Source organism: Microchirus variegatus, assembly GCF_963457635.1.
Source record: "Microchirus variegatus genome assembly, chromosome: 8".
NCBI lineage: Eukaryota > Metazoa > Chordata > Actinopteri > Pleuronectiformes > Soleidae > Microchirus > Microchirus variegatus.
Genome location: NC_139809.1, coordinates 4111640 through 4134299, shown reverse-complemented (window position 1 = coordinate 4134299; position 22660 = coordinate 4111640). Strand labels below are relative to the sequence as shown.

The following is a 22660-nucleotide window of genomic DNA, read 5'->3' as shown; positions in this document are numbered from 1 at the left end:
ATTAGTGATGGCTGCAACAAAACTGTGTAATAGATGTCTTGAATAATCACAAGTGGAGGAATTGTCACATCTATACTATGTGTTTAATGATGTCAAATCCGTAACATAAATGAGGCTTAATACAACCAAACAAGAATTAGACAATATCCACCATAGATGAAGCTGTTATAGAATAAATACATACAACATACAGTTGCTGATGGTCCAAAGTTTTAAAGACAGTGCTTTGAAGTGTGCAGAAAAGATAAAACACGCAGGAATCTCTGACCCCTGAGTCTTTTTTAAAAATACATATTTTGCTTATAATGTGCAGATATGACACGACATGATGACGTACAGAGACCAACAGTTATCTCACAGCAACATTAGTATATTTCTTTTATTCCATATCCCGCACTCTTTGGCATATCGCGTCAGTAAACTCTGAACACTTGGAGTTCCCACCCAGGTCTTTTGTGAGAACCTTAAAGTAGGAAAACATAAGGACAATGATCAGAAAGGGAACCAACAAAATATAAGTGTAAGTTTCCATGTCTTGAGGAGTAAATTACCTTTTTGTCTCGAATGGTGTCAAAGCAGGCAGTTTCTATATTGTTCGCGTGGCCGTGCAGACCCATGTGACGCAGCATCATGACAGCACTGAGCAGCAAAGCGGTGGGGTTGGCCATGTCTTTACCTGCTATATCTGGTGCAGTTCCATGAACCTGACGGAAGAAATTAATCACAATGCATCATCACAAAGTGCATTTCAACATAAAAACAAATGTACTGCTAATGTGAACCTGTAAAACAAGTGACAAATGGGAATAACAACAACATACCGACTCGAATATGGCAACACCGTTGGCTCCAATGTTCCCACTGGGAGTCACACCAAGACCTCCAATGAGTCCAGCACAAAGATCACTATAAACGTAAACACAATTCCCTTTACATTTACTGGACGGCATTTCAAGAAAAAGAGGCACATAATACTGAACGGATGGAGACGTTAAATTAGTCCTGATAAGCACACATCATTTAAAGTTACAGTTTTTTATTACATTGCATTATTACTATAGCTAGTCTGCTTTCCTGCCATTAATTCATTAAAATTCAGTCAATCCATATGCAAAAAATTAACTATTGCTGTAGGAACAACTGTATTTTCTGGTAAAGTAATACAGTGTGTTGCTTTTAAGTGTTCTTTGTTATTACCTTAAGATGTCGCCATACAAATTTGGCATCACTAACACGTCAAACTGTGTCGGGTCTTGTACCATCTGTAAAAATAACCATAACAGAATTTAAATGTACAAAATTGGTAAAAGCATTGGAATAATTGATAGCAAAACTTATTGAGACTTACGTTGAGACACACAGTATCCAAGTACATCTCAGTGAATTTCACGTCTTTGTGCTTTTCAGCAGCCTCTCTGCATTTCCGTAGGAAAAGACCATCTGACATGCGCCTGTAAAAATATTTTTTTAAAGAAAATGGTTAGTAACTGCTTTAAAATGACACTGAAACATATGTGTATGTATAATAAATACAGCTTACATGATATTGGCTTTATGAACAGCAACGACGCTGGCTCTTTTATTGTTTCTGGCATATTCAAAAGCATACTCTGCAATGCGTGCGCTGGCTTGCTCTGTGATGAGCTTAATACTCTGTACAACGCCATCAACAATCTGAAAATGAATAATGCAAAAAGTGTGTGAATATACCACTATTTGGCTCAATTAGAAATAAATGAGAGGTTAAATTGTTGTTGAATGTGATAAGTACAGTAGTAATGTGTTGTTAAAATGTTTTTTACCACATGTTCAATTCCACTGTATTCCCCCTCCGTGTTCTCCCTGATAGTGACCAGGTTGACATCAGTGTAGGGGGTTTTGTAACCCTCAATGGACACACAGGGACGCACGTTGGCATAGAGATCAAAGGTTTTCCTAAGCAGCAGGTTCATCGAGGGATGACCAGCAGCTATCGGCGTCTTCAAAGGACCTAAGATAAGTGTGGAATAATGTTTTCAGTTAGCAACAGATCTCTAATAGGGTATTTAGTCTACTGTAAGTAGAAAAATAACCTTTCAGGCCAATTTTGTTCCTGTCCATTGATTCTTTGCAATCAGGGGGAATCATCCACTTTCCACCAGGCCCTTGGATGGCAGTAACATTTCTCTCTTCCCACTGGATAGGTGCCTAGATCAAAAACATACATGCAGCAGAAGTTCAAGATCAGTTGACATGAATAATTGTTTGATCGAAATACGTTGTAGTATCTATGCTAGGGTTACAGACTATAACACCTTTCTATGTCGCAAAAGTACTTACTTTAGCTGCTTCAAATATTTTCATGACAGCAGAGGATATCTCTGGCCCTATTCCATCGCCAGGAATTAAAGTAACAGTTTGCATCTGTAAAACAGAACAACGTCAAATTCAGTGATATAGTAAAATAAAATAAAAAATAATACATATGCACTTTAGAGTCAAAATATGATTTGCAGAGAAAAGATAAGTACCCCACGGGTGAATGTCCTGGGTTGTGGAGTCTCTCTCATCAAAACTCCAACCACCTGCGATACCTTTCAATCAAAAAAGATCAATATCAAATCATTTTCCCTCCAACACAATCTGTCTCTCTGTACACTTAATGTCATCAATAAATTTGTCAGAATCATTCTCATTTTGTTCTATAGTCTAAAGAATATATGGGCTATATATTTGAATGGAAAAAAAACAATTAAAGAGAAAGAGTCAGGTTATGCTATGAAGAGAACTGGGTACTGCTTATGTAAATATACTCGTGATATAATGCAAACAGCGTCCCAAAAATACAATACAGTGAGTGCAAAGCCAATTCTTGGTCATTAGTAACTGGTGTCTCATGAAACACATTTCCTCAGTTTGTGGATGCAATGGATACAAACCCAATGAAGGTACAGACACATTTTTTTTTTTTTTTTTAAACAGTAATGCCTTCAATCTTATTGTTGATAAGGATAAGCATGACATGAAATGTCATATATTGCCTAATCTTAGCTGAGGTCATTCGCAGGAAAACAGCAAAATAACAGCCCATTTATAATGTACGTAACATTATTTTTAATTATCTATTTTCAAAGTCACCTATTTAATGTGTATATTCTTAATTCATATAACTTACTTCCTGTGCCTTGAGTTTATCCTCGGCATTGCCTGATAAACCCCACTTTCTTAGCTGATTAAGAATCTGTAGATGATAAACATGTGTTGCCACACTGTAGCTTTAACATGTTCAACTTGAGCACATCTCACTTTAGCAGATATATTAAGCTAAATGGCTGTAAATACTCAGGTTGCTATGGTAACGAGAGGAAAGTAGCAGTTGCTAGCACCTAGCAAGTTAGCAAGAGTAGCTCATGTACGTGACGTCCCTGCACTCTTTCATTGCGTGGACGACATTCAGAGAACAAGAGAATAATACACTGGAACTCAAGGACATGCGTTTGGTTTGAGAAAACATTGATATGTAGGTTTTGAAGTACATACCGCTGACCTCCACGCTTTCCCTGCCATCCTGAACTAGCCAAGGTCGACACTGCAGCAGGAGTGGTGGACACTTCCTGCCTCTGCGTCAGGGTTACGTTTCTTCCTCTTGTTTTACAGCAGTTGGCTTATAACTTTTGGCGCACTACTGCCACCTACCGCTCCGGAGTGTAATAAAACACGTTTCACACTGTGGCGCTACTTTTAACATTTTATCCTCATATCCAGATGCGTTAGAGCATCATAATGTATTAATAATATAACATAACCGATGCCCTGTCGCATCAATTAGTATTATAATTACAATTATAATCCTTTTGTATGTCTGGCTGTTCTCGAACACAAAATTCTAGTTTTATCTCAAACTACATTTAACCATGTACAGTGTTTCACTATCGTACAAACTCTAACGTAAATTAATAAATTAATTAAATAAAGGAAAACAAATCTGTCCTTTCCTAATGTTTGTATTCATGATCACAATTCCTAGTCTCTGCGGTCTGTTTCCTCTGTACTAACCTTCTGTTCTGATTGTAACTGATCTATTAATAGGAAACATTCCAACAAATCTACAGGAACAGGATTTGAGGAGCATGACTGACAATGTCAGTGCACCGTCAGTATTTCATAAAGAACTGTTGGTAGAGCCTACATCGATAAACCAACTTTCCAGTGTGTCAAATCCTTGAATACCTCACTTGGTTTGACTTAAAGACAAGAGAAGTAAACACCCCTAAAGCATGTACACATTTAAAATTGCTTCAGGTTCTTACTATAGAAAATCTATTCACAGTATAACTACCGCCAGTAGGTGGCGGCAATGTTCTACTATTGAGAGTCTACACACTTCTCCATGAGTGCTGTAAACGTCATGATTGAGGCACATCACAAATACATAGTTTGTTTTTAGCTCTGTGCATGTGAGCGGTGTATGCGTCAGTAGTAAGCAAAAACTGCACCCTTTCACCATTATAAGCACTGTATTTTCAGCAAGTTGACCATACACATAAACTTTAAGGTAAAAAACAGCTGAAACAATCATTCATCCACTTTTTTGCAAAAGGTTAACTTACAAAGAAAGCAAAGGAACATGGGTCACATCAACTCTCAAACCTATCCACCGATGCAAAATGGAAAAGAGCTCTCTGTAATACTGAAAATTGATAGAAATTCTTGAGCTTCTTCAGCATAAACGCAGGCTACAACATGGTACAAAATGCACACTGTGCAAGTAAAGACATCTTTAAAGCAAACGGAGAGGAGTCGATATGAATAAAGGCTTTCAAAAATCACTTTTATCACTTGTATTTTCTTATATCTAATGCATAGGAATGCGATGAAATTTCAAGAGATGACTCACACACACTGTGGAAAAAAAAGCTTGTGTGTGTGTGTACAATACTGAGCATTTGGATGTAGCTTCATAAGAAAAGCTTACAGTACATTATATTATATCATACAACAAAAGGTTGTAATAAAAAAAAAAAAAGTGTTAGAAAAAGCTCAGATGGCAAACTGCTTTGGCTGCTTCTTCAGGCTCATTGACTTTTCCGTTTGCGAAATGACATGTGTGGCTCTGTTGTTGAGGAGTCTGCATTCGTGAAGAACGTCTGTAGAAAGGAAAAATAATCATTTTAAATGCCATAGATTTAACACAATGAGGGTCGAGTCGACATTAAAAAACAACGTGGCTCAGCAAAGAATGTCCTACCATTAAATTGTTTGTAGGCTTCTTCAACAATGGCATTGTTCGATCTCTTTATCTCCCAGTAATTAGCTTCCACCCATGGCTTACAATCATGGTGTTCAATAAGCTGTCCGTTCTTGTATAAACCAGCTAGACAGTCACAGGGAGGAAAAAAACAAAACATTTATTTGTATTTTATTTCGCAGCCTTTTCATTCCAGTAAAATTTAAATTAGACCAGAAAATGTCGCAGTTATGTCTGTAATTTGTGGGAGTTGAAAACTGTACATCCATTTGACTAACAGTGCATTCAGAAAGTATTTAAAATTGTAAATAATAAAATAACAAAGTTTACATTAAATAAATGAAAGACAAAGAACCCTACACAAACTTAAAGCCTGGAACCAATCCTCTGGACAGTGTCTGAAAATGGCTTATTGTAGTTTTTGCTTTTGAATACATGTGAAATAAAGTCTGTGTGGTTTAATGCAGTAGTAGGCAGAACTGGCTGATTGTTGAAAATGTAAAAGTGCAGGGGTCTGCAAACATTTTACTCTTGCATTAGTAGGAACAAAAATTCACCTTTGATTGTATCCTCAATGTCTTTACATAACTGGTACAAGTCACTCCCACGTCCCGCCACTCTTTCCCCTAGAATTTGAAAAAACAACTTAAGAGATCTTGGGAAACATTAAAATTCAGTCTGAATGTACAAAAACAAAAACATATCTGTGTGTCTTACCATCGAGCACCTTAATACTGGGGAACATTTCCAGAACTATGATTCTATAAGATGTGTTCCTGCACACTGACAGAGAGAGAAACACCGTGAGTTCACTCATCAAGATGCTACATCTTCTACGTGATTTGTTTTCAAATCGCTGAAAATTACCTGGATTAGTATAATTGTAAGTGTTGTCTTTAAGACGAATACTTTCGAGCTTTCTCAAAGACTGAAGGCAGTGAAGGCTCTCAATGCTGTGGAGGAACAGATCGAGAAAATAGAAACAATTCAGTACAGTATTATGTTCTTGTGAATACAATAGCAAACATCCTCCATTCATTTTTAAAGGGTAAGCATTTGATGACGGAATACCTGGATATGATATTACCAGCCACGTTTAAATTCTGTAAACTGTCACAGCTGCGTAGTGGCTCTGAAAACACAGCAGTAATAACTGTATTATTATTTTAATAATTATTAATGAATTATAGTGTTCCGTAATAGGAGATTATATAGCATGGAATTTGAGACTTAATTGTGCTTGAAAGCTTACCTAAATTGGAAATCCTGTTTGCAGCCAAATTTAGTACAGAAAGTACCCGAAGTGATGCCAAGGCAGCCAAATTTGTGATATTATTCCCAGAGAGGTCCAATCTCTCCAGACTAATACACTCCCCGATGCAGCCAAGATCTTGTATTCCTGTAAGACAAACCAAATATTATTTGAGAAAACAACGATTATTATTTTTAATTAAAATGGTGAAACATAAATAGCATCTTACCAAGACCTCTCAATTTAAGAAATAATATAGACTCCAGATCAAATTCTCCGGTACGTGACTTGAGCAGCGCAGCTGTAATCTTGTCGACGTCTGCATCTGCAGCATAAGAGAGCACATTCACTCTTTCATTCTTCCATATGCAACACAACTGTGGAAAGAATCCTTACATATGCGAGTCAGCAGTACAAAAGCTGAATGCTGAAAAACACTGTGTCTCTCCGTTTTATGCCATAACAACAGAATTCTCACAATCCTCTCTGAACAGTAAGTACTAACAGGCTGATCTGTGCCACAATGGTGATGTCACTGTCTCGCCAGTTGCATGCATGAAAAAAATAAAACACAACTGAAGGAGGTTCTGTTTGGTTTAATTTCCTGAAGCAGAATATGTTCCATGACACATTAACACACAATATGAGTCTGCTGAAAAGAAAACACAGATTATGTAGAGAACACACTCACGGACATTAAGATGCTTTGCTGCAGTTCCTCCTTATTTACTCTGCTATTTAATACTTTTAGATTAACAAAAAAAAAAACAGGTCTTATTTTGGTTCCATGAGCATAGACTGATTGTTTACTGTTATGTGTTTTCTATGGTTGATACAGGATGCCATTTCTTTGGCTGATAAATATAAATAAATATAATATATACAAAATAATGAATAATCAAAATAGTTGTATATAAAACTAGTAATTAAAAATAAAACGTTTAAGTTAAACAAATAATTCTAATGATAATGTGTTTAATCGAGTAAAAACAATGTATGGAATGAAATAGTCACATACATTATTGGTGCAGGGAGAAGAGGTAGGGCCTGATACGTTTGGACTTCTTTTATTATTGTATGTAAATGTTGCATGTTCAAAATAAATCCTTATCAACAAAATACACGTGGATGAAAAGGATAGTTATTGCACAGCATTTAACGCGTTTCTGTGAACAAAATTGGCTGATGCTGCAAAAATCATATTGATAATTTGGTCCATCTCAAAACCAGAAGAACTTTAATAGTCTGAAGGATAGTATTTGTGCTAGTGATTGCACTAACGCCAACAGAATACAAACATAAGTGAGCAATGACAATAAAAGAGCATATATTATGAATATAATTAATACATCTTATAAAGCATAATATCATATGAATAGATTAGTAAATTTAAGATAGTGATTAAAAAGTAAAACTGCACATAGTAACATTGCACACTGAATTCTTATAATATTATACTGTCATATGTTCACAGTGCAGTGTTACAGTGTCAATGTGATAAACAGTAAACAGTGGGTGTAATAAGCTAATGCTACCTGTAGCGTAGCTACAGTATGAACGTCGTGCGGCAGCGGTTATACGTAAATGAATGAGGGTGATTCAGCAGGATGAGGAGACGTGTTTTTTTTATTTTTTTTAAGATGACAAGATAACTGTTATTCCCCTTTTCACAGATAATTTACACACATTAACAAACATGTTGTGTGGCAAACGGACGATACGCTGTCGCCTACATCTACAGCCACCGCTCGCTAGCATAAGCTACGCTAACGGCTTAGCATTGCGACGTAGCAACAAGCTCTCCATCACAACTTACCCTGCTCTTTCTCCCGCTTCGAGTCCATCGCGGGCAACTTTTGCGACGTGTCGACGGCGTCGTTAACCGGTGCAGGGAAAAGGCGGGTCAGCGGTGACAGAGTGGGGGAGTGAAAGTGACATCTGTACCGGCAGCCGCTTCTCTCTACTGTACGAACTGTACTGTAGTGTAATGTAGTGTAGTGCTGCTGCAGTAGCAGGTGGACGAGCGAGCTCTGATTGTCCCTGCAGTGAGTCCAGGCTCAGGCTCAGGACCAGCACGCGCACGCGCACGTGCACGCATGTACGCACGCACACGCACACGCACGCTCCTGTGTTTATTAGATCGTCTTCTGAGGAACTGAGAGCAATGACTAAAATTTGGGGACATATTACTTAATGTCAAAATGTCCACAATAAATATGATGATCTCTCTATTGAACACAATGAATATAATTAAGTTTATTGTCAATTGGCTATCTGTCTATCTATCTATCTATCTATCTATCTATCTATCTATCTATCTATCTATCTATCTATCTATCTATCTATCTATCTATCTATCTATCTATCTATCTATCTATCTATCTATTATGTATCTATTATACATGTATAACATGTATAGCATTATAAATAATGTCCAACAGTTCACATAAAAAAAACAACAATAATCCTACTACTAATAATGAGAATAATAATAATAATAATAGCCACTGGGCACATTACTTCACCCTCAGTATATGAGCAGTTTCTCCCTTTATCAACAGCAGTGCTTACTTATTTATTAATTTATTTGCCTGTGTTCCTATTGGTTTGTCTTGGCTCCGGTGCACAGAGCTGCTGAGCAGCTGAGGAGGCAGCAGATCAGTTTGCAATAGTCAGTCAGTCTCCACTGCTGCTGCTGCTGCTGCTGCTGCTGTCACCACTGGACACTTGTCTTTTTTACTCATATACTCTGTCAGGGACATTTGGTTACTTTGCAACCTGTTTGACAAATTGTGTGTGTGTGTGTGTGTGGGTGTGTGTGTGTGGGTGTGTGCCACAGAGTCTTTGATGCTCTCAATGCCTTTCACTGAGAAAAGGCTTCGGACGTTCAGTGCCGTCAATGTGTTCAAGCAACAGATGACCTGATTAAGATGGGTAACAAGCAAACAATATTTACAGATGAACAACTTGATGCCTACCAGGTAAGTCTGCACATTATTATTATTATTATTATTTACTACTTTCCTTTTGTTTATTATGTTTGCAATGTTGCAATGGATGGTGGGAGGATGTATTGAAACGTGTGCATGCATGTGTATGTGTGTGTGTAAGGGTTTTTTAAGTGTAAATGTGCTGACGCACTTTACTGGAGTAGCTCTATGAATCTCATTGTACTTAAATGCAATGACAATAAAGGCATTCTATTCTATTCTATTCTATTATGGTTTTTTGGGATTAGATGGGTTTTTTTCAGTATCAGTCATTAATAATGCCCAACCTCAGTCTAAAGTGGTCATGGATGTTCCATATCATTTAATATATTTACCTATAAAAGTGTCATCGTGGACTATGTGCAGGTCTGAAAACCGACATCACTGCCCACAAAATCATAAAACTGATCCTCAGAGTAATTGGACTGCACGGCGGCGGAGTCGTTAATCACTATTTACAAGAGAAGCGCGACAACAAAAGGAATGCTGATGCCGCTCACTCACATGCCACACACACACACACACACACAAACACGGCCAACGCAGTCGCTCACCTTCAGGCTGGAGATGCTCATCACTCACCTTCAGGACTATAAGACCTGTGTCAAGCTGTTGTGTCAACATTCATCACTCTCTTAATTCTTTTACTTTTGAATACTCACTGACAATTGTATGTTGATTAAACACGCCCTTGTCGGGTGCTTTTTTTTTTTAGATGAATGAAGTTTAATTTTGGTTTGGATCTGGCTTTTTATTCCCCTTTCTCTTTAGAAAGTAGAGCGTTTTTTGAGGAACACACACACAGTCATATGCACAGGTTTATCGTGTCGTTAGGTGTGGACTTAATAATTGATGCCAAGTCAGTGTGATATGCTGTGAAACTCTACTCTCAGGAGACAGTTTACTTCTCAAGAGGATCTCTGGTTTCTCGTATATTGCTTTCGCGTCCTTCTTAAAATACTCTTGTTTTCTGGTTTAATAATCGTTATTTTAATTATTTTAGATTCAAACATATAAGATGCATCACCTGATACGGTTGAGCGTCGTTGTTTGGTCCCCAAGAAATGAATTTCATCGGCTATAATCATTAACAACACTACATTATCTGTCAATTTGCTGCATTATAAAGTCGAATAGAAACTACCACAGCATTAAAATCGGATATTGCGTCAACTATTTACACACAATTGTAATTTATTAATCCAAATATCTTCAGTGGGCCTGTTTTTGTCTGGGTCTCACTGTCTGTGGAGCTCAGCACAGACAGAACAAGGGGAGCAACGTCAATGGAGTTGCTCCCAGCAGAGTTGTTGGATAATGTAAGTGCCGGTACATGCATGTCAGACAACAGCAGATCATGTTCCTCTGCCTTCATCATCGCTATTGCAAGTGGCAGGTGACAACGCTCACAGACACGTCGTCATTTTCTAGAGAAACCGGACACCTCCACTGGCATTTTACAGGAAAAGCTTGTGCACGTGACTTCCGAGAGCCTGTAATGCTATTTGACATGACTCCCAGATGTGTCAATGAGAGGAGTGTTTTCAAGACCTTCATAGAATGCGTTAATTGTACTCTACCTTACATATTAGTACAGTTGATCAGAATTACATCATAATGGGTGCTGTTTTTCTTTCATTGCAGGACTGCACATTTTTCACCCGCAAAGAAATTCTGCGGTAAGTTTTTATAAGTTTAAGTCTCACGGATTTATGTGTTGGAACATGCACATTATTACACATTATACTATCACCAAACTGTTTCATTCTTTGCTCTGTGCCATGTGGTTTATTTAGCATTTACGTTACTTTCAGTACAATATTCTATCTTAAAACATTAAAGCTGCATTATGTAATAAATGTAAAGCAACTGGCCATAAAATCCTCCTCATATGTCACAGAGACTCAGGAATAATGTTCATATAACAAACTGAACTCACCAACAACAACAGTACAGACAAAATATTTGCATTAAAAAAAAACATTTTGCAGACTGCAAATCATGTTTATGTTTTGAAATCATGTTTTGGCATGTGGCGCCACCTACCGCCGTCTACCAATCATTGCACTCAGTAGAGTCTCCGCTGCCGAGACTGTTTGTATGAGTCTATAATCACTTTAGAAATTTAAAAAAATGTTTAAAGGTGCCATATGTAAGAATGTGGCCAAAAATGGTTACTACATTCAAATTCAAAATACCGAGGTCTTTTAGGTTTCGTTTTCTGACGTAACTGGCAACCCGTGGTTGCTCGGCAGCTGAGACTCTACTGACCGCAATGATTGGTATGCAAATATTTTGTCTGTACTGTTGTTGTTGGTGAGTTCAGTTTTGTTATATGAATATTATTCCTGAGTCTCTGTGACATATTAGGAGGGTTGCCAGTTACGTCAGAAAACAAAACCTAAAATACCTCGGTATTTTGAATTTGAATGTAGTAACCGTTTTTGGCCACATTCTTCCATATGGCACCTTTAACACTTCCTATTATACCATGTGTGAACCATGTGTTCAGAGATAATAACTATTTAAGGAACTTGATAACAAAGCATGTTCAGTATTTGGCCACTTTTCAAAAAAAGGGGAAGTGATGTTACAGCCGTCAGATGGTAGAATATACAAGATAGTTTTCAATCTTCTTTAAATGTAATCAACATATACTGACTGACATATCGCTGTGTTACTATATACTTCAAGCAGTCTCAAGAGTACAAAAGGAAACTAAAGTGCAAAGAAGAAATCAGGACACTGCCAGGGGGGCTGCTGAATTTCTTTACACAGACTGACATCCTGGTGATCTTATATCTCCCTGAATAATCCTTCATCAGTATCAGTATGTTACTGAAACCTCTGAAAGTCATGTTGACCTTTTGACTGCGGGTGTTGTTTTCACAAGTCTCACGTTTCTACCTCTGCTAACGTCAACGCCTCAACAAAAAAAAATGAAAGAAAAAAATATATAAATGCGCTCTTAGCAATTGCACTGTAGGTATCATAATTCAGAGGGGGTGACATCAGCCGTTCCTCTCGCCATGTCACTCCTTTTAATGGAATTAACCAGTGACGCTCGTGTTTCAGTGTCTTTTGTTAGTGGCTGTAGATGTGTGTGTGTGTGGGGGGGGGGGGGGGGGTGGACAGCAACTTAAAGAAATTAAACACAGATCCTGAAGAATGTGGCAGTGAAGCGTCAGAGGTTGTATGATCCCAGGCTCTCACACTGTAAGGCATGTGTGTCTGCTGGTGGTCGCTTTATTCTACAAATACCTGAATTTTCACGCAGGGAGTGCAAACCTATGTAAAAAAAAAAAAAAAAAAAAAAAAAAAGATGTGCCGTGTTCTCAGTTGCATTATTGCTTTATTCCGCTTTTTCAGGCCACCAACAAATGGTGCATGTGCATCTTCCGCCTCAGTGATATTGAATTGACTTTGATTCTAAGGACAGCCGTGGTTTGGAGACTAAATTGACAATCATCTGAAGGTCTAACAGGGTCCCACACTTTATGACCCACATAAAACAGGCCCTGTTCCCGTCCCCAGCTGCAGCTGCTACAGCACAGTTATGCAACGTCAAAGAAACAGCTTATCACCGATGATCAGAAGGTCAACGTTGTTGAGCCTCTTGGCTGTATTTTAACACCAGAGCACAACATTTCAGTGTTTTTTTTTTTTGTAGATCATGAAGTGCCATGTCAATAATTCTACAGAGTATCACGCTTATCTTTGCGACGGAGCGCAATATTTTAGAGACCGAAAGGTCAGAGAAGATGTATGACCCTTTCAAAGGTCGCGGTGCATTAAAACGGCAGAACTGCTCATCCATTTCTTACAGTGCCATAGTGGAATTTCACCATTTTTGACAGGTTTATTTAATTAAATTGGAGTCAGTTTGTCCTCTAAGATCAATGACTGGCTCTGGTCTATAGCAACAGAGATAGGTTACAATGGCGGCTGGTGATAAAAAAAAACAAGAATCAGAAGAAAAAAAAAACACACTGAGTGTTGTCTCTTTGGTAAAGACTTGTGTGCCCTAAAGGAACTGGAAATACATCGACCGGCACTCGCTATAAACGAGCGAGAGAACGTTTTTAAACTACGCTGCATCTGTAATGCAGATTACACACAGTAGTCACGGACTGTATAATGTTTTTATAAATTATTTTTAGATGATTCCTTACTTCTTCATGTCGATCTATGGACGGGCCAACATTGATAGGTTATGAAACGAGGAGGCTAAAGATATACATTTTTTTTTTTAACATCATTCTTTGCACCCCTAGATGTTAAATGATGTCAAACAAAAGATTTGTGTAGGTTTTTCCAGTGCTGTATGTTGAATATGTTGGAAAAAATGTCCCCTAACATGTATGTAACAGCTACATCTAAAGTTGTTTACTTACTTTGACACTTGAAAAAGTCGTATTTGTGTACAAATTGTGTATACAGTGTCTTAGACACACATTAACACACATTAGACACACATTAACACATTAACGCAAATATGTTTACGATGCACTATAAGTTTGTGTCCACATACACCGTAACTATAGGTACACAATGCCCAATAATTATGTTTACGGAAGCTGCAGGCTTTACCTGAAGCATTCTGCATCTTCGGTTGACAATGTATAGGTTAAGGATTTGTAAGGGAGACTGAAGTTCAAATGGCCAAACAAGGGCATACGGTCATGTATAGGAGGAGGAGGAGCAGGTAGCCTTTGAAAAGAGGAGTATTGCTTAGGGAGAGTTAGAGCTTTTTTTGGGGAATTTAGCTGAAGCTCTCTCAAGCGAACTGCAGCGCTTGGAATCGACACTTGACTTGGAACACAATAAAGATCTCTTTGTTTGGAGAAAAGTCTTGTGTCACAAAGTCTCGTTCTGCATCGTCATCTCATCACCTTTGTGTTCTGAAGAAGAAGGAAGCCTGACTAAATGACAACATATAACACAACATGTGTGCTATTTATTTATCAAATATTATTATATCAGCCGTGTTATAAAGATGTCTCAAAATTTGTAATACAAGTCTTTTTTTTTTTGTTCTAGGTTGCATGCCAGATACCATGAGTTGGCTCCGCATCTCGTTCCAATGGACTACACCAATGATCCTGAGTGTAAAGTGCCTTTAGCCTTGATAGTCAATATGCCAGAGTTAAACGTAAGGGGAAACATTATTTACTTTAAAGCACCAGCATGATGCATATACAACTTACAACTGTACTTTTTAAGGACACAAACACTGTCAACGATTATTAGATCAATCAGTTATTAATCGATTACTAAATGACTGTCTTTTTTCAGTAATTAAAACAAACGTTTGTTCAAGCTTCTTCCAAAGAAATCATTAAAACAGACAATTTGAGAACATCATCGTTTCCACATCTAAGAAACACTGAACTGAACTTTCCTCAACATTTTCTGTCATTTCATGGGCCAAACCAATCAATTCATCAAGAAAAGAATCGACAGATTAATCGATTACGGAAGTACTCGTTAGTTGCAGCCCTAAAGCTACTTACACTGCTATTTTTGAAGCACCTGCCATTTGAAAATACTAAATTGTCAAATAGCAACTAAAGATACAGCAAAAATCATTAAAATGTGTTCGTCTGGGTTGTTTTTTACCCGTTTGACTATAAGGATGGAGAGAGTAATACACATTCCCACGTTAGTGAGGACTTGTTTCAAATGTCGGATTAAAGCTTTGCTCATGTGTTATGGATTTAGTTCAAAATGAATTTGCTTTAGAAGGCTTTCGTTTCAACTTGCTCCACTGTGTAGAGGACAGACGTAGGTCTCTTCTGACGGCCTCCGCTACAGGATAAATTCATTACAAGTCATTGTGCCAAATCAGCTCATTACCGGGGGATATAAAACCCCCCAATGGTTGAGCAACAGAGGAGAAAATATTGTCTTTGCCATACGAGCAAACGGACGCAGTCAGCCGTTTTTTAGATGAGCACTGTAATCAGCAGAATACCACTGCAGCGCATATGTACTGTAGTGGTAAACGGTCTTTGTTTTTATTGTGCATTTCGAGTCTTGTTGACCGCTCGGAGCACTTTACACAACAGTTTTGCCATTCAACGATTCCCACACACAAACACTCTACTGCAGCACATCTATCACACATCATACAGCAGTTTAGGGTTAAGTGTCTTACCCATACATCAGCATTCACATCGAGGAGCTGGGGATCGAACCTCCAAACAAAAAGAAATAGAAATGATGTTATAATTGCAAAGCTTTTGCCTATTTGGACATTTATTTCAATAACCAAACACTCGTGCAAGTGTTTAAAATATTGCAGATATTACAGCTCAAATTCACATTTTTGGCATTACACGTTTAATTTAAGATTGATGCTATTGGCGACAAAACCATATATAAAAACTTAGAAAACACATACACGTTGTGAGGTTTTTGAACTCCCTGTATCCATTTTAATGATGTTATCCCCTTCATCTATAGGAAAATCCGTTCCGCAACAGGATCGTAGAGTCTTTCTCAGAGGACGGCATGGGGAACCTCAGCTTCAATGAATTTGTGGACATGTTTTCAGTCCTCAGTGAAATGGCTCCGAGAGAACTCAAGGCCATATATGCCTTCAAAATATATGGTATTTGTCAAATTTCTCAAGGATACTTTTTGATTTTTTGCTCAAAAATTTCCAGAATGGTGTCAAATGAAAATCAGCCATTGTTTGCTGTGCCCGTTATTACCCCGCAGATTTCAATGTGGACAATTACCTGTGCAAGGAGGACCTGGAAAAAACGCTGAATAAGCTGACGAAGGAGGAACTGACTCCTGAGGAGGTGGAGCTGGTGTGTGAGAAGACCATCGAGGAGGCAGATTTGGACGGAGACCACAAACTCTCCTTTGCTGACTTCGAAAATATGATAACAAGGGCTCCAGACTTTTTAAGGTAAAAAAAAAAAAACTTTCTTTTTCTGAAATACAAATAACCCTTTCAGATTGTTGCCTAAAAGCATGTGGCAGTACGTTGTTTACATCCCATCTTGAAAAGCTCACATCAAATGAGTCAGTGTATGCCTTACACCAGGGCTGTCAAACTCATTTTAGTTCAGGGGTCTGCATACAACCCAATTTTATCTCAAGTGGGCCGGACCAGTAAAATAATAGGAAAATGACCTCCATTTTTACAAAAATAAGTGCAATTTCAACGATATTATGCAAAAGTTTACCATTTACACATGTGCAGAACAACATTGAAACTGACAAATGTCGTTTTTTCACATTATGAGCAGATTGTAATCGTCAGTGAAATTTAACAAATTCATCCCGCGGCCCCCCGATTGGACCCTTGGTTCTGGCCCGCGTATGTTTACATCACCTTTAAAGGTCCAGTGTGTAAGAATTTGTCTAATTAGTCGAATCTGACGGTGGTTGCAGATTGTATAGCGAAGGGCAGAGAGGATGCTGTTCTTTGTGTATATGTTGTTTGTATAGTAAGCTTCAACTTCAGAATGGGAAAAACATGATCTGGCTCATTTGTCTATTTGGCCTCCGTAAAGCAAGGCCCTTATTTACATATTAAGAGTTTATTCTAAAGGCTATGGAAATGACATTGACACTTAAGGCACAGGATCTCTTTCACCCTGTGGATCTCTGAGAAATGACCAAAACAGAGCGATCTCTATGACCTACATTTATCTCTCCCACCCCGCCCAATTTCTGACAATAAACCCTCATAAATATTACACACTGGACCTTTATCTGATTGTTGTGTCTACTCGTGAGTGCTCGCCCCCCTTATATTGTCTCTTTTGTTACTGCAGTACCTTCCACATACGAATCTGAGAGGGCTGAAAAAAAAAAAGGAAGTTATCCGAGGTTGACCGTGCGATGAACCTCAGGACCTGAACCGTGTCCTGGCAACAGCGCAGTGCCTGGCTCTGGCGTTATTGAAGTCTGTTCTGTCAAAATCTCCAAATATTCTGTAAATCTGAAGTCCAAGGACCCAGGGTTTATTAATTACTATAGATAAAATATATATTTTCTTCTGTCACCGTATAAAGGGCTCGACCTGGATTGGTCTCTTGTTGGTAGAAAAGTGAATTTTCCACATTGTAAATTCGAAAATAAGCCTAAAATGAACCAGTCTTGCTTGATTATTGCTTATTGAGCACATTCACTGATACAATGCTTATCTACCTACTGTATATTGCACATGTCTTCCTAAATGACACAATAGATATAAGGTTAAGCTTGACATGAATGAAAGCACACAGCACTGGCATTAAGGGCATACAGATATTCTATTTAAGCTATGCAATATTTGTACATTCAGTGCATCGTTTCTTGCCATTTTAGGTTGTGTGTTAATTGCTTGTGGTACTGGAACATGATGACAATCATATAATCTGTTCTCCAGTCAAACAAAAGGGCTCCGTCGTCTCAATCCCATTTGGTTGCTTCCATCTGCCTCAGCCATTATAATGAGATGTTAGTTACTGCCATCTTTGTACATTTTACAGTATTGTGTCTTCAGGTATTTGTCTTACTGTGAATAAATGTTTCCCCCCCCCCCCCCCCCCCCTCTGTGTGTGATTTCTTGTTGTCTCTCGATAAAGTAGGAAAATAATAAATACTGAGAGACTTCCCTCTGACCGGCAACTTTAACGAGATCAGCAATATCCCGTCCATATGACCAGTTCACCTCAACCCACCCACCCGTGATGATCGAGGAGTGTGCACAGTAAAGATGAGGAAATGAATGAGTGCGCCTCTGTGCAGCTCATCATATGAGCTGTAATAACTTGTTAAGCAGGATGTGATCAAGAGCCAGCTGCCTCAGCATTCGCAAGCAAGATTACATCCTGCACACACAGTTAATCTCGCAGGGGGGGGAAAATGGAGGAAACGGCCTTGGTCATGTTGGTTAATGATTTATGGATTCTTGTTTCCAGGCTGCAGGTTCGCATCAGGTACACGTGAAGCATCGCGCAACGCTGAAAACACTCGCGAGTCACACGGATGTTGGGTACACGCTGAACTTTCGTCTGGCTGGTTTGCTGAGAGCCTCGTCCGCGCGTCTCTTTATAGGCTTTTGCCGTCATGTGCTGCGAAAATAAATTTGACCCGGATGACTGGTGCTGAGTCAGACAAACGCAGATATAAAGTAGAAACTGGGGCACAAGCTGCGGGTTTGAACAACAGCAGTGGTGTCGTGTTTACACATCTGTTATTATTGCCAAGTGAATGTACATAAAGTGCAAGGAAATTGCTGAGGCCCAAACCCCTGCTTAAATGAACTAATTACTGTACAAGAAAGAGTCAAATGAGATCTTTTTAAAGCATTAAAGGGGAAATAAGTAGTTTATAGTGCCATCTAGAGGAGAGGCTGAAATTTACAACAAAGACCTGCTGCTCTGCTCACCCCCTCCCTTCCCTGAGCGCGACGGTATCCGCAGCTGGTCAAATGTCGTCCTCGTCGTCTTTCTCCGTGTCAGCAGATACGGCGAGCTACCGCGGCCGTAGCAGACAAAGCGGAGAGAGTGGAGGCGGGACTTCCGCTACAAGTAAAGAGACGCTTTGTTTTGTTCTCTCGAGTTTGTCCTTACAGGCTCCGGTAGAAACATGGCGTCTCGCTGCTAACAGTGGCAATGCAACCGTGGCCCGCGACCATGTTATTTTACATGACTTTTTGAAAACACTACGAAAATGAAACAAAAACTATTATACAGCGACTAGACAATGCAGGAGCACATAATATGTATAAAAAAGTGGATTTTGGGTTATATAAACCCATAAATACTACATATTGTACCTTTAAAGTATAACAAGAGTAGTTTCCTCTTGCACGCAGCTTTTGGGAGGAATCTGTTGTGGGTGCAAGAAGACAATAAAATGAATGTAGATTAACAAACTACATCTATTTGGATCAACGTCTAAATACGAGTGCACATTAGAGCCACTCAGGTGAACAGAAAGTCCCATTATGTACGTTACAAATGAAATGAAAGCGACGTGTTGTCAAAACTTCAGCTGAAAGAGGAGGATGTTGTTTAACAGCGTGCAGTCCGCAGGGCAGCCAGTTAATTCGCTCCATTATCTCCGACGCTTCCCCCAGTGTTGCATATTCACGGCAATATGGCGCCGATTGTGTGGCCCCCGTTAATTAACTGAGAACATCTGTTCATTGTGATTCCAGCACAGAGGCTTCTGGCACACTGTGATACTTGGGCTGTAAAGCAGCCCGTCGCTGTAAGTGAACGCCTCTGAGGCGGAGAACAGCCCACACCGTGTGTGACGCTCACGCTGATGTCTCTTCAGGGGCCTTGTTGATTCTTATTTGAGCTTGTAGTTTAAACAGCATGACAACAGTCGTCGTTCATCCTCTGTGATGATGATGAAGTGTGTCCAGGTGAATTCAGTAAATAGAGAAGCATATTTTTTTACACTGTGTAAGTTATTCATAGGCGGTGTTGTAATGTAACGAAGTACAAATACTTTGTTGCTGTACTTTTACTCCACTACATTTTCCTCTGACTATCTTTTGCGTTTGCGTTTTTTGTTTTGCATTTGTTTTTTTGTTTTGCATTTGTTTTTTTGTTTTGTATTTGTGTTTTTTGTTTTGCATTTGTGTTTTTTGTTTTGTGTTTGTTTTTTTGTTTTGCATTTGTGTTTTTTGTTTTGCGTTTGTTTTTTTGTTTTGCATTTGTGTTTTTTGTTTTGCATTTGTTTTTTTGTTTTGCATTTGTGTTTTTTGCGTTTGTGTTTTTTATTTGCGTTTTGTGATTTGCGTTTGTGTGTTGCACCTCAGGGCCACCGTACACAGTGCAGTAAATGTCATATACTTTATACAAGATTGTATAAGACTGTTCATATACTGTAGGAATATAGAACTTAGAAACATTCCCTTAAATTTTTTTGATCAACAGTGCTTTTACTATCCAAAAAATTCAGAGGTCATACCTTTATTATTTGATTTTACATATTCTATTAATTTTTTATCTGTAATGCATTATTTATTCATTCATTTTTTTAACCACTCTATCCACCACATGAGGTTGTGCAAGGTCGCCTGTCCATCACAGGGCCAACATAAAGAGACAAACTAAAAATACACCCTCACACCTACGGTGAATTTAAAGTGTTGGGTTAACCTATTCTGTCTGTTTTTGGACTGTGGGAGGAAGCCGGAGAGAATACACACTATTTTCCAAGAGACGTATGTTTAATTAAAATCACATCTTCATTTTATGCAATTGTATTTTAATATAAATATTTAGTAAAAGGCAGGAAAAAAAAATCTCCCACAACCTCCTGACCCAGTCTCTGTGAATCATTGTTAAATGCCATGAAATGTTTAGCAAAATGTTAAAAAGATTGTACAGTACGTTTTAGTGCCTTGGTTTACATCTGTAAAAGTAAATGCATCATCATTTTTTTTTTTTTTTTTAAATAAATACATTAACAAGCAAAAATACAGACGATAATATTTAAATATCTGTTTCACTGAGTGCATCCTGGAAGCACAGTAGTGTCAAAGTAGAGCTAGTGATTGTTTCCCTCAGGGAGTTCAACCTCTTCATCATTTCCGCTTGGCATCAGGAAAAAGCCATTTCCATTTATCATTCTGAAAAAAGATCAGAAAGTTGATTATCAAACAGGACAAAACTTTGGATGAATAAGTATTTTACAGAATCAAAGTATTTCAAAGAAAACATTTTGCTTACCTTCACCACCTTGGGTCTGACGTCCTCCAAAGGCTCGTAAGTGTTGCTGATGAGATTCGGATGAAGTGAACGTTCGCTCCCGGGAATCATCTCGTATATGTCTTCTTGAGAGACGAAGATGGCGTCACGTGGGACCTCATCGTACACCAAATCGCTTTGCTGCTCTAACGGCAGCGAGCTTCTCTCAGACAGAGCGGTGTGTGGGCTTCCAGCCAGGTAATAGACAGCACTGTCACCCATGTAGCTCAGACTGCTGGGTGCGCTGCTGAAGTCCGTCTTCTGCGACCAGGAGTCGCTGCTCGTGGCTTGTCTGATGGGCTTGGGGGAAAGTCTTGGTGGAGTTTGGGGCGGCACATTCAGCCTGTAGTGGTGCTCCACATCAGAGCTCATATCCATGGACTGTAAGGACCTCCTGTTGTTGTCCAGAAAGTGGGGGTCAGAGTAAATAGAGTCCGGTCTTGATGGAGAACTACAACGACTGACACAGTGGTCACTTGCAGTGGATCTGTCCTCGGGTGAATGGCGTTGACAGTTTTTTTTTGATCTTGGAGTCTCCCTGGGTGATTGCTTCTTGAGCTGAGCATATAAAAGCACGCCCTGGTCATGTGGGGGGCTAACGTCAAGGTGTCTGCTTCTCTGAGGCAACGGTGGCACTTCCTGTTTGACACAAACGTGCCATATTGTTATAGGTGCTATATGGCAAAAATGTATTATGCTGCTTTTTTCCATTACTATGTTTAAATATACAGTATATATAAGACTGTGCACTAGAGTGTTTTATATCCTTTTTTTTTAGCACAACCTAGGCAATTGGATGAAAAAAATCACCAAATATAAACACACCTGAGCAAAAGTACTCGAAATGTTTAAAATCGGATTGAATTTGTGAAATTTGTCATAATTTGCTTGTTTTATGAACAAAAAGTAAAGAAAAACACTCTATTTTGTGATTTTTGTACAAATATTGCTACTTTATATCCCTAGTAAAAAATGTGATATCAAATGAATCATAACTTTGACTCAACAACACATATGAAGGCATTTTTAAAGCCAGAATATGTGACCTATAAACACCCACCCCCAGGATGTCCATATAAGGAGTTGTGTATTATTCCCATGGCAAATGACCATGGGTGCACCAAAGATCTATGCTATGTGAGCACTAAGGGTTAAGACATGAAATGATCATAATATATGTATCATCAGAGATTAGGGAAATACTAACAATGGTGAGAGAAAGAAATAGATGAAGTGTACGAACCTCTTCCATGTCGCTCCTTGATGGCTGGGTTTGTGGTGAAACACAGTTAGTGTGTTGTGTTTGCACAGTTCTTTCTTTAGGGCTGATGTGGATGGTGTCATACAGCTCTTCAGTCATGACCTGCATCAATACAAAAACAAAACAGCAGTCAGAACATCCCTGATCCACATCCACTGCTTTAAGAGAGGGTGAAAACTAAAAATAATGTTTTTTTTTTGTTTTCTTTTAATCTCA

General features: G+C 38.7%; 3 protein-coding genes across 5 annotated transcripts; 1 reads left to right on the top strand and 2 right to left on the bottom strand.

Moving 5' to 3' along the window:
• Positions 1-120: 120 nt before the first annotated feature.
• On the bottom strand, positions 121-3588 carry idh3a (isocitrate dehydrogenase (NAD(+)) 3 catalytic subunit alpha). Of its 2 annotated transcripts, XM_083893938.1 has the most exons (12): positions 3520-3588; positions 3155-3220; positions 2511-2573; positions 2320-2403; positions 2073-2187; positions 1803-1990; positions 1541-1674; positions 1349-1451; positions 1198-1262; positions 822-906; positions 552-704; positions 121-463 (listed from the first exon to the last, which is right to left on the bottom strand). In XM_083893938.1, the coding sequence occupies exons 1-12, from the start codon at positions 3544-3546 to the stop codon at positions 380-382; spliced, it is 1167 nt and encodes a 388-aa protein (XP_083750064.1). In that variant the 5' UTR covers positions 3547-3588; the 3' UTR covers positions 121-379. The 2 variants fall into 2 exon arrangements, with proteins under 2 accessions (XP_083750064.1, XP_083750065.1); XM_083893939.1 differs by lacking the exon at positions 3155-3220 and having other exon boundaries at positions 3520-3584.
• Positions 3589-5019: 1431 nt separating this feature from the next.
• Positions 5020-8323, bottom strand: lrrc61 (leucine rich repeat containing 61; the record flags this gene model as incomplete). The annotated part of the gene is made up of 9 exons (XM_083893255.1): positions 5020-5126; positions 5228-5353; positions 5785-5853; positions 5945-6010; positions 6095-6180; positions 6299-6359; positions 6480-6626; positions 6709-6804; positions 8296-8323. The coding sequence occupies 9 exons, from the start codon at positions 8321-8323 to the stop codon at positions 5020-5022; spliced, it is 786 nt and encodes a 261-aa protein (XP_083749381.1).
• A 1079-nt stretch (positions 8324-9402) lies between these two features.
• On the top strand, positions 9403-17284 carry cib2 (calcium and integrin binding family member 2; the record flags this gene model as incomplete). 2 transcript variants are annotated; one of them, XM_083893857.1, is made up of 6 exons in its annotated part: positions 9403-9460; positions 11114-11148; positions 14510-14621; positions 15935-16082; positions 16193-16388; positions 17263-17284. In XM_083893857.1, 6 exons carry the CDS (start codon positions 9410-9412, stop codon positions 17282-17284), a joined length of 564 nt encoding a protein of 187 aa, XP_083749983.1. The 2 variants fall into 2 exon arrangements, with proteins under 2 accessions (XP_083749983.1, XP_083749984.1); XM_083893858.1 differs by lacking the exons at positions 11114-11148; positions 14510-14621 and having other exon boundaries at positions 9410-9460.
• Positions 17285-22660: the final 5376 nt, after the last annotated feature.